Genomic DNA, 12,033 nt, shown 5'->3' with positions numbered 1-12,033 from the left:
CCTCTGAAGGAGGAGAACGAGGGGAAAACGGTCGTAAAGGGTCGCCGATCAAAGACAGTGTGCCCACTGAGTGAGAGCCACTTCTTGGAGTTGTGATTGATTCGTTCAGCCCGCTCAGCCAGGTCGAGAACTGTGAGTGACGGCGCTCTCACTTCAAATACTCGAAAACACGTCTTCCCTGAAGTCGAAGCTCGCGCTCGAGCTTTCCGTTGTGATGCGGACGTCTCCAACAAAGGTTACCGAAGTTCCAGTGACGCATACAAGAGAAATAGGATGAAGCTTCTGCCGCAACAGACTCGAGTGGTTCTGTGGCTCCTGTGAGTTTTCATCTCTCCCTTGACCTTCGAACTAACCGACTAAAACCAATCCTGAACTATTCTACTCGCGAATCCAACGAGTCTGACGGGGAACGCGATTCGCGTCGAAAAAGTCCCTAGTTTTCCCGGTCTACGAAGAAAGATCAATTCGAGACCGGGCTCAAACGACTTCGCTCCGCTTATCGAAGACTCCGCATTCCTCTGAAGGTATCCCCATGTAAGAGACACGTACTTTGCGTTGCCTAAATCACGATTTCTGCAGAGTGGAATTTGACTCCATGAGCTCCCCGCCAGCAGAAAGGGACTTCTCTTTCATCGCTGTTCAGAGCCTCGAGTGGGTGGGCAGTCGTCGTATTTTCCGTGCGCACGTGACGAGAATCATTAGACAGCCTGTAAAATTCGCCGATTAAATTGCCTTAGCGATGACCCTCATTTACTCGGAGCGATCAAGAGAATTCTTGCGTGGAAATAAAACTATTGCTCCTTCTATGCCTGGTCGGAGCGAGTCCAGAGAGATCTGAGCAATCGCACAACGCATCGGCCATCAGTTCGGGTCTCGAGGAGACTCGGGAGCGAATCTTGAGGGATACACAAATCAAATCGACAAAATTCCCTGGCAACAATTTCAGAAGGAAAAACACTTGTACCGGTGACTAATCGAGTGGCTCGAATATTGAGAGAAGAGAGAGAAAGTCAAGACTGTCGAGCGAAACACTTGAGATCCTCTTGAATGGCTGAGTGGCTTCACGCAAACACTCGGATGAGTATTTGATGGAGGAATTGTGAGAAGCGAAGACTCATCACTGAATATTTGATCGGACACGACTTCGGACATTGGGTTGTCTGGAGCACAGAACGATGAAAGGGGACTCCTCCATCGGATCGCTTCGCAGATATTCCTCCCTTTCGGGGAAGCATACGCGATTCGCAGAAGTTAGTAACGACTCCATCAAAAGGATTCTTTTCGTGGAAGGAAAATATTCCATGATTACCATTGGAGTCATTCTTCATCAATCTGTCAACGCCTCCAGTCCTTTGTGTGGGCCCCGGTGCGTTGATGTCCACGCATTATCACTGGGGAATCGGACCTCGACAGTCTTCGGGTGCAACAGCCTCCAAACGAAGCCGCAGCTCAGAACTCGACTCGCTACTTGTCCCAAGTTCTAATCCACGAAATGCTTTATGCCCATCTCGGCTCAAAAACGCTCCCCGAACGAAGCCAAATAATTTTTCTCGAAGAAATCGGGGCAAAATCATCTGCTGGATCACCGTGTAGCTCACGGAGTCGTTACTGCCGTCGAACAATCAAATCGGAAGTTCTGTCACTCGAGCCAAGCAAGGCTATGTTTGGTCCTGGTGTTTGCTCACTTTCTTTGCTCCTGCAACGTCGATGGCTTAGCTCAGGGAAAGGGAAGAATATTCGGCACTAATTATGAATTTATCTGCTCCACGAGCTCATGACCCGAGTTGACGGACTTCATGCGAGACCCATGTTAGATGGCAGGGTAGAGCTCTGGCGACGCTCACGGCATGGTCCCTGCAACTCATAGATGCTACACCTGATCCATGAGCGCCTAGTGCCGAGGATCTCTGACCGTCACGTCGAACAGCGTTGACGCTGGCTGACTGAGATCCTGTTCATTCTTTTCCGCGCTCTGGGCCCCAGATTTTCAGATGGGGACAGCGAAGGCAATGCGGAAAGCGAATCCAAGAGCGACTAGCCAGCTGCCGAAAAGCCTCTCTTGAATGACCGTTCGTAATGATTTGTTTCTGGGAGCTGGGTGGTTGAGTTTTGAAACAATTTCCGACAGAACTCACTACCGCTGCCGAATGCAGACTAATAAGCTTCTCGCAAATTACTGACAGCCGTCACGACCACTGCGAAGTAGAGCTGCCCACGAGGAACGCTCGTCATTGCGGCGATTAGAACTGATACATAAAACGGAGGAAATGCCTTCTCCCCCTCCCGACTCGAATTCTGAATGAATATGGGCTTCAATTTCATCTCTGATTCTAGCTCCTCCGGCAGGAGGCTGCGGAGAAGCTTGGGAATCCGCGACCACTCTGTGGAACAGCGAGTCTTTTGCCGAAGTCAGAATGATGATTTCCGTGATCGTCAGCCTCAACTGACCCCACGGTTTCCGAACTTCCGAGTCGTAGACTCACTGATGTTTTTTTTATATTCCAGCTTTCTGATCTCCGAATGCAAGTCTCACGAAAATCTCGTTGACGACTCTTCAACCGAAGATCTATTGAACTCGGTGTCCCCGTCAGCAGAAATATCCGCGTGCTCAAATTTGCTCAGCAGGTCCCAGCGTCAATTATGTAGATCTCATCCCATGCATCTGAGTTTGCTGGAGGAAGGCATCCTGAGAGCTGAGAAGTTATGCAAAAGGCTCCTTGAGAACGATAGATGGAATTGCTATTCTGTGAGGACCGGGCCCGCTGGTTTGACGCACACTTTGAAAGAAGGTAAACAGAGATAAGCAAGGATGGGTGCTGATCGAAAATTTATTTTACGGAGGGATGAACTGAGAAACTCCACCACGAGCTGCATTCTTTTCTCTCGTGAATCAGGGAGCCGGGAGGCATCTTTCGTAGAAGCTCTTTCCGCCGCATCGATGACTACAGCTCTCGCGAGGGCCTGCGCTCGCGGCTCGCTCTCAGATTGTCCTTGCGAGCATTCCTGGCCCGGAAACCGTCCGTCCGGAGTCGAAAACCACAAATGGGAGGGTTGTTCCTTGGACGTGAGAGCCCCAATGAAGTTTGTACGGAAATTCTTGGACACCGATCTGCAAAAGTCGCAGCATCCTTCGAGTCAGATGACATTGCACAACTACAACGCTGGAAGACTGGTATGAGACGACCGATAGTTGCTCCAATTCCATTCAAGCCGCCCGTCGTTTTCGGAGAGGCTCACTCAAAGCGGTTCGTTTCCACGCTCTATGTTCAACAACGGCATGTATCCGAAGGCTCTGAAGCTGGTGCGCAAGCTCGACTGCCGATGCCATGGAACGAGTGGTTCTTGCACATTCAAGACCTGCTACAAACGATTCGGAACCTTTGAAGAAATAGGTCAGCACATCCTCAAACGGTAGGTGCCATACACTGCAAATCGGATCCTTAACCGCTCCGATCGGCTGTAGTCCGAGTATCTCGTCTTCTAGATACCGGAACGCGCGTCACGTTCACATGAATGCCACGCATTCATGGGTCGAGGTTGAGAATGGACCGAACTCAATAAACTCGCTCACTGAAAATCGCGCCGTCGTCAAACATCTCCCCCACCTGCGACGGCACGCAAAACAGCGGATAAAACGCAGAGACCTCATTTTCGTGTCGAATGCTACCGACTACTGTAACTATGATCCTGCACAAGGCTCTCTCGGAACCGCCGGACGCAGATGTACAGAAGAAAACGCAGAGTGAGTGCATTACCCCGGTTCTCGGAAATGATGTACATAATAATAATGGTTCGCATCCGCGGTCATGTGGAAATCGTCAGCTATTGAGAGTTCTGCTCCAAAATTTAAAAAGCGATTTTCCGCAGGTATCTATGTTGCGGCAGAGGCTACGTCGAGAAGTTCGAGATCAAGAGGGATTACTGCCATTGTAGATTCACGAACGGGTGCTGCAACCTAGTATGCAAGACATGCTATACTCCGGTGAAGTTCGGTTCGTGTAACGACTGAACTCTCTTCGCCGATCCCCGGCCCTTCGGAGAATTGTTTCACTGCAACCAGCGATTCCCACGATCGTGTTCGATCAGAATCTGTCTCAGAAGAGTCAGGGACTGTCCGTTCACGAACGGCGCGAGAACCAGATGGACTTCCGTGTTGACGATAAATATCTGCAGATTATGGAGTCGACTACGCCGCAGAATAAATGGGAGCTTAGAATTTCCCTTCATTCACCGCGCATGGGCTAGTTATTTATCCCGTCGTTGCGGACGGGGGCCGTCATAGGCAGAGTTCGCGCGCGGAACGATTCGTAAAGGAAGTCTTCGATATCACTCATTTATTCGCTCATTTCACAGGTCTAGTATTTACAGAAACTTTCCTCTGCGACATCGATGCCTGAACCAAGGCCTCTGAACTTCCAATAAATAATAATTCTTGACGGGCTCGATTTCGCCATTCCCCAGAAGGGAGTAAAGCTTTTTGTGGCCTAAGAAAACAAGCAACAAAAAACCGCGAACGCGGAAGTTCTTTGCGTCGAGGAAAATGTTAGATTACAGTCGAAGTCTCAAATCTTCACAGTTCGTTGTGCTCGATTTTACTGGATGCGTCTCGAACGAATGAACCCATTCCAATATCAGCTGGTTTCACGTAGACCCCTTCCTGAGCTCGCCAATAGGAAGAAGAGTCGGCGTAACTGCCGCCGATGATCTCCATCTGACCGCTGATAGGTCGCCCGAAAGACTGCCCGGATAATGAAAGCCACCTGGGGACACGATACATACTTGAATTCTATTCAATAAATGATCGCTGATCAAGACATGAGTTGGATCGCTCTCAGCTTCCCGCGCCAGCTCTGAGCGACCCATGACTTGAGCCACCGAGTAGAGGACTCCTATGCTCGGTTGCTTCGAATAATTTCTTCCGAGTCCGAACTCACATTTCCGTATCCACGTGTTTGAGTCGCACCGAGTTGTCTCTCTCCCAATAAACGTTCGAACAAATCACGCTCCAGTGATCGCCCGAGTCACCGTCGCCATTCTTACCGAATGCTGAGATTTCTTGATGCCCTATGAGAAATTCGATCGGAGTTATCCGTACAGTCGATCGATGGTGAGAACCAGTTTTTTTCATGAAGCCCATTTGATCGACGACGTGAATCAGCATTCATCATTGCAATCCGAGTTGACCATCGGAGTCTTTCCGAAAAAAATTCTCACCAGAGAGGGGCGATGAGAAGTGATGAGAATGAAGGTTTTTCTGGGTTGCCAAATGCTCGATTCGGATGATGTCGTTGCATTTGATCGGGTCGCCTCGGCCGCACGGCTTGTCTTTAGTTCCCTTTATGACCCAATAGGAATTGTGATCGTCTTTTTCGTGGGTCCCTGTGATAGACTGGAGGGGAAGAAGTGGTTTAGAGCTCCGTCCATGAACGGTGCTCAACATGAGCCGAGTGCGCTCGGAAGATCAGCATCAATGGATCGAAAGGAGCACCGTGGATGCCCCCGAGGCTCTCCGAAGCTCGCATACCTGTTGTCTGCTCCCGGTCCCGTACTTCACATCATGTGAATGGAGCCTCACCATGTAATTTTGATTCTCCAACTTCACGATTGAGGTGCAAGTTACGTAGTCTAGACCTGCCGGAATTCGTGGCAAAATCGATTCAATGATCATTCCAGGCGGGCTGGCATCTCGGGATCATTCTCGGGGAATTATCGAGCTGAGCCCGTACAAGCCTCGTCAGAGGCCTGGGCTAAGGTAGAATCAGCGACATGGGATCGAAGGCGAGAATGATGGAGAATAGGTATATATGACATTTGATCTTATCGATGGCAATTTCTCGCTTAAATGGGAATTTTTAGAGCTCCAGGAACAGAACTTGCCTCGCACTCGACCGAAGAAGAGGGCAGCTAAACTCAGACTCACGATCCGAGTCATCGTTCAACCCGAAAAGGTGAGTAATATCGAAAACGAGCTCTTCGTACTATTCAGCCGGCTAACAGAGCATTCGATTGTTGTAACACGTAAACTTTCAGCGGGACTAAACGCAGTCCGGTCGCCCGGCGCTAAGCGCTGACCCGTTCGTTGTACCATCTGAATTTGAAACTCAAACACTGTTCATCCGAATTGATCGCGGATGATCGAGAACTAAATTCCGGAGGCATACGGTACCAAGGAGGATTCATTGTCGACCCAGGTCAATCAGACTTTCTCTTCGATCTTCATTTTGTTCCCTTCCTAAATTGCTCTAAAAGCTTACGGTGCATCGAACGGGAACTGACCTTCAGCGCCAGAAGTGCTTTTGTTGACGGTGGTGTCGTTCGATTGCTGGGAGGACTCTCGTCTTCTTGCGAGCTACGATAAGTCTCCTCGGTTGTTGACTACGGAACGCGAGGTGGGTAGAGCACCTGACGATAATCGTGAGGTTCGATCATTCACTGGCACACCGAGCTGTGGAGTTCCGGGGAGAAGCTGAGACTTGCGCGAATCGATCTCAGATGAATTTGTCATCTACCACGACCTTCGATTCCACGCTTCTGGTCGATAGCTCTGGCTCCCTAGGAGCTGGGAGTAATGTCAATCGCAGCCGATCTCCCGATGGGTGAGATCTACGGAGAGATTCTCGGTGTAGTCGCGTTATAACGGTACTCTTCCTCGTCAGGGTTCTGTCCTCCGGTGAAAGCTAAGGATGCATTCTACCTTACGCCAGTGCGTGGCGATCACGGGCCGGAGACTGCCGATCGTCGTTCAGCAACGATATGCCTCGGAAGCTTCTTTCCAAACAAAGGTTAGTTTCGAAGCAGGGAGACCATCCGATCTGTTTCCCAGGCATCTACCCGCTTGTCCACCTAGTTACGAATGGAAAGGACATTGATTTCTAAAATTATCCAGCCGTACAAACTGCACAAAATCAATGAGGACGGACCGTCCACCTCGGTCACGGTGACCGCCGAGGACGCATTGAAGTTCTACAGACAAATGGTGGTGATCAGGAGAATGGAAACGGCTGCGAATGCGATGTACAAGAGCAAACTCATTAGAGGATTTTGCCATCTTTACTCTGGTCAGGTAGGTCAGGAAACTTCGCAGTCCCAGATTGAAGAAAAATAATCTCCTCTGTTTGGAGCCGTTCCGAGTCTTTGCTACTGTGAGACCATTGTCACACCGAAAGTCCGGTCGAATTTCAGGAAGCCTGCGCAGTCGGAATGGAGGCAGCGATTCGGCCGGACGACGGTGTTATAACCGCGTACCGTGCCCATGGATGGGCTTACGTCCGTGGGGTGCCTGTCAAGGGGGTCCTAGGTGAATTGACCGGACGCAATATCGGGTGAGTCTTCTAAGAATTTCTCAGATGATTCTGCGCCCTCGAATTTGCGGGATTCTGGAGCCGGAATTTATCATAGTCCCATCCATCCATCAGCTGTGCACGTGGAAAGGGAGGCAGCATGCACGTGTATTGTCCCGGCTTCTACGGAGGAAATGGAATCGTTGGTGCCCAAGTCCCTCTGGGTGCTGGCGTGGCTCTGTCCTATAAGTACAGGGGAACCGACAACGTTTGCTTGTCTCTATACGGGGATGGAGCCGCGAACCAGGGCCAGGTAAGTCTTGGTTCCGGAAATATATACCTCCAAGCATGCGCATCACGACTCCTACAGATTCGGACTTAATCTCTCTTCTGCGGTACAGGTTTTCGAAGCCTACAACATGGCCAAGCTGTGGAAACTGCCGGTGATTTTCATATGTGAAAACAACGGTTACGGCATGGGGACGTCCGCCGAGCGCGCGGCTGCTTCGACGGAATATTACACCCGAGGAGATTACATCCCTGGAATTTGGGTCAGTTCAATGGAATCCGCTGCTGGTTGCTATTTCGCTCCTCGCAATTGATCAGAGGACGGCTCAGCTGAGGGTTTCTCCGTATCCTTCTTCAGGTTGATGGAATGGACGTCCTGGCGGTGCGGGAAGCGACGAGGTTCGCCGTTGAGAACTGCCGCAAGGGTAATGGTCCATACGTTATGGAGATCGCCACGTACAGGTATCACGGACATTCGATGTCCGACCCGGGAACGAGGTGAGACTGACCGTGGATGCCCCTGATACTTCTTGATTATATCCGAATTCGAAAAATTCTTATACATTGTATTCCGCAGTTATCGAACCCGAGAGGAAATCCAAGAAGTTCGCCAGTCCCGCGATCCGATCACTTCCTTCAAGGACAGAATTCTTTCGGGAGGTCTGGCTACCTCGGAACAACTTAAGGAGATCGACCAGGAAGTCCGCAAAGAGGTGAAGCATACGAGTTGGTCGTCAAGAGTTTATTTTCCTCAAAAGAACTACCGTAAGGCTCATGATGTTTTATGCACTCGCAGGTCGACGAGGCCACTGAACTGGCTAAGACATCCCCCGAGATCGGTCTCGAAGAACTGTACGGAGATGTTTACGCAACCCCGATTGAGACGAAGATCAGAGGCATCACTCCGTTCGACATCCACGATCATTTACCAATCAACAAGCCGATAAATATTTAATGTAGACGGCTCCCTTCTCTACACTAGCTCTGCGCTTTTAATGAAGCGGTCCCACGGAATAAGTTTTTCCATCGCGCAGCTGATGTGCAAGCAAGATTTTTCCCCATTAGTCAAAGAGCCTGGAATAAATTGAGCCTCGGTGCCCTCTCCAACTCGCTCACCCTCGTTACGGTCGAACCGGAGGCTTCGGGATCCGCTCAGCCATTCATCCAGAACAAGGACTAGAATTGCGGCGATTCGCGAAAGCATCGAGATGGGCGAGCTAGCAGCTCCTCCCCACCCGCAATCATCATGTAAATAAAGCTGAGGAAAAGCGTTCGCATCAATTTTTGAATATTGCGCTAGTGATCAGCCGATCTCGGCAACTGAGCCTCCTCCCTCATTTCAAATAATGGACCCAATATATGTATATGGTAGAGGATTTCATTCAAGATTTTATTCACCATTCACGGCTATAGTCAACTGGATAGCCGCACACATTTCTGAAAGTCACGCGCAGTCGGCGAGCCGCCGTTGAACCTGGCGAATCTTACATCTCACTCCGGCGTGGACGCAGCGGAGCCCTTCGGCACATACCCATGGACAGCTTCCTGCAGAGCTCCGCGCAGTATTGTATCGAGTGTTATACCGGATAGGTTTCGACTGATTCCCTCCGAGAAATGCTCTACTTCGCACTACGGACAGAATCGTTCCGCGGTGACTTCTCTGCACGAATTTCCGCGAGTGTCCGATCAGAGACTCGATCATTCGAACAGAGCCTCGATCAGAACAAGGGGAGCAACTCTTGAGTGTTCGAGGATGACGAGTGCGATCCTTCGAAGCTTGGAACTGGAGTAAATCGACGCGAACAGCGAAGTGGGTCATTGGAAATGAATAAAAAGCTCAGTGATCGTTGTTTGTACCAATTCACCAGCATGGGTAGGACGGAGATAAGCGTTGAGGTCGGCGGAACGAGTCTTTATCTGATCAACAAAGAGGACGGATCGACGAGAGACGACCTGAATTGTATCCTAAATTGAGATCTCGGAGCACTTCCTCAATTTGAAGCGATTGTCGTGTGAGGACTCCAACCAATAGTCTGGAGCACGGTTGCGAACCTTGTTCCGTTCGGGACTTTGATTCGCTCGTTTCTCCAAACGGTAAGGGAACCCGTGGGTATAATACGCACAGCGAGAGCTCCTGCCGCAAACTGATGGATGCTCACAGCCCTGGGTGGGCAGCGGGAGTGATGCAAATACAGGAGGTCTTCGAATCCAGAGTTTCTCGTGAGAGCTCAGCCATCTCGACCACTGCATTCGATTGACAATCATGATCGAGCGGCTTCGAGTCGGACTCGCGGCGGGAGTTTATCCCAGAACGACCGCAGGGATCCTGTGTTTGTTTTCCCGAGATGGACTAATTACATTGGAACCATCGCTGAGTCGAGCGCGGAGCCTGCCGGGGATTGCGTCGACGACTCATGGCGTAATATTTGACAAGCTCGCATCAGTAATGTAGAAGACCAGAAATCCCGCTCAAACTAATTGTAGCAGATGCTGAGAACGGAGTATCCGTAGCGAAATCAGGTTTTCGAAACCAGATTTAGGACACACATGTGCCGTCTGTGTCGTCCCCGGCATAGGGATCGCTCCTAGCGAGGCGGGCAGGAGGTATCGATCCATATTTGCTCAAATCCCCAAATCGACGCAAATCCCTGGGATACGCCTTCTGCACCGGCATGGAATTCGAAAATTATCCCTTGAATTCGAACGCGCAGCCCACAGGTCGAGTCCCCGAACGGAGGCTCATCATCACCTCGCAGGGCGAAGTCAAGGTCTCTTAGAGGCCGGGTCAAGGCAGCCCCATGCTCTATTAATATTCAGTCGCATGAGGCTCGCTGAAATGTCCAGATTACTCGTTCGCGACGTGCGAGTATCCGCTCTTATGCCAGAGGCTCACTTCTCAAACGAAATAGCCGCGATAAACGAGAGAACCCGCCGATCCCGACGGAGCGATCCTCGTGCGTTGAATGCGGCAAGGTCTCGGACCGCGACATAGAGGAGAAACCTTGACACGGAGACTGCGCCGATTCCTCTGGGGAAATCTACAATCTTTCGCACTCGTTATGTCAACGATCGAAGGTCGCGCACGCCCAATACGATGAGCTCCTAGGACGTCCAGGTCGAGACGAATCGGGACCCGGAGCATGGAGTGGAGATCAGCCGGAAAGGGATCTCCTTCAAGTAAATTACGGCTATCTGTCGGGTGTCATGAGCGTGAGCCAGCGACACAGTCCACCGATCGATGCTTCTCGCTGTCCAATAAAGTAAAACGCCTGTTTATCGCGAAACGTGTGGATGAGATGCATGACTTCACGCGGGAAGTTCCGCCACCACACTGGACCAGTGAAGGCCGTCGGACCCTGGGGGCTTATGTCAAGTGACCGGAGCGAATGAATCTCTGGTCTCGCTTTGTGGTACGCACGATGCACCGCGAGTGCTTAAGTCAGCGAGCGACAAAGTTTTCTCGACGATCCCATGGGATGTGACGAGACGAGAACCATACGCCTCGCGAAAAGATGATCATTGAACGCGACAATGTTCTCCGTTGACGAGACCCCTGTGACGAGAGGATTCGACGAGCCTCGACATGATCATGTCGTGGGATCCATTGGTATAAATCTTCGGTCGACTCCCGATCCGAGCCGATAAGGGGAGTGCTAGAAAGAGTTCTCAGACTTTCACGCCGATAGAGCGCCACTATCGGGGGAAGAGGGCCTCCTTGTCAGGCTGATCGAGGAGAAACGTCGAATTCCCTCCTCAAGAACTCTCAAGCTGAATGGTGTTTCCTATCAGCTCATCCTTGCCCCATCATCCCCCCCCTACCTGCCTCCGCCGTGAGGGTGTCGTCCGCGAGGATCTTGACTCATTTTTCGACAGCCCAGCACTGTGCATAAGTTCTTTCGGAAGTTCAGAGACGAGAGAGGAACTCCGGCTCTTCGGAACGTTGAGTGCTCTTCCATGCTGCCGGAACTCATCTGTCTCACGTAGTTTCCGAGCTGGTCCATCGTGTACCGCTGAGATCCGGGCCCCGGCTAATGGTTTTGCGAGTACGGATGCGCAGCTCCCAACTGCCAACAATTTTCCGAAAACTCCAGCCACGATCCTTTCGCGCAGGATCAGCGTGAATCTGACACCGTTCCGTCCCTTAAAACTAAATCACGGAACGGTCTCTTCTTCCATTCACGCGGAGAAGTGCGAGCTACGAGCTCTGCTTATTCCCGACCGCTCAGAGGACGCTTTCTCGGGACGGGGTCGCGTTTTTTTCCCAAGGAGAGCGGGCAGAGGGGAGATTCGGGAAAAAGTCACTCGGCACAGAATTTCCTTGATACCCTCTCACACAGTGACTCTCTCTCCGATAGTGCCACGGTTCGTGACTGTGGGACGTTCGTCGTGAGTTTTGCTTCAGACTGCTAGAGGCTCTGGTCGTATGTGGACGAGCCGAAGCGAAAGCCCGTTCAATGAGTACTAC

The 12,033-nt window shown here is 51.0% G+C and overlaps 3 protein-coding genes across 3 annotated transcripts; 2 read left to right on the top strand and 1 right to left on the bottom strand.

Moving 5' to 3' along the window:
- The first annotated feature begins 273 nt into the window (after positions 1–273).
- On the top strand, positions 274–4,132 carry LOC100902375 (protein Wnt-2b-A). Its single transcript, XM_018641105.1, has 6 exons — positions 274–317; positions 2,506–2,789; positions 2,895–3,172; positions 3,290–3,411; positions 3,485–3,742; positions 3,868–4,132. Exons 1-6 carry the CDS (start codon positions 274–276, stop codon positions 4,007–4,009), a joined length of 1,128 nt encoding a protein of 375 aa, XP_018496621.1. The 3' UTR covers positions 4,010–4,132.
- Positions 4,133–4,323: 191 nt separating this feature from the next.
- Positions 4,324–6,043, bottom strand: LOC100901085 (stromal cell-derived factor 2). The gene is made up of 5 exons (XM_003747562.2): positions 5,878–6,043; positions 5,525–5,631; positions 5,215–5,389; positions 4,935–5,064; positions 4,324–4,760 (listed from the first exon to the last, which is right to left on the bottom strand). Exons 1-5 carry the CDS (start codon positions 5,930–5,932, stop codon positions 4,571–4,573), a joined length of 657 nt encoding a protein of 218 aa, XP_003747610.1. The 5' UTR covers positions 5,933–6,043; the 3' UTR covers positions 4,324–4,570.
- Positions 6,044–6,282: 239 nt separating this feature from the next.
- Positions 6,283–8,848, top strand: LOC100900942 (pyruvate dehydrogenase E1 component subunit alpha, mitochondrial). Its single transcript, XM_003747561.2, has 9 exons — positions 6,283–6,389; positions 6,657–6,782; positions 6,887–7,063; positions 7,183–7,322; positions 7,416–7,593; positions 7,682–7,831; positions 7,927–8,066; positions 8,146–8,281; positions 8,365–8,848. The coding sequence occupies exons 2-9, from the start codon at positions 6,684–6,686 to the stop codon at positions 8,521–8,523; spliced, it is 1,179 nt and encodes a 392-aa protein (XP_003747609.1). The 5' UTR covers positions 6,283–6,389; positions 6,657–6,683; the 3' UTR covers positions 8,524–8,848.
- Positions 8,849–12,033: the final 3,185 nt, after the last annotated feature.

Source organism: Galendromus occidentalis, unplaced genomic scaffold (genome assembly GCF_000255335.2).
Source record: "Galendromus occidentalis unplaced genomic scaffold, Mocc_1.1 scf7180000077524, whole genome shotgun sequence".
NCBI lineage: Eukaryota > Metazoa > Arthropoda > Arachnida > Mesostigmata > Phytoseiidae > Galendromus > Galendromus occidentalis.
The sequence above is the reverse complement of the archived record's forward strand: the minus strand, read 5'-3'. Positions and strand labels throughout refer to the sequence as shown.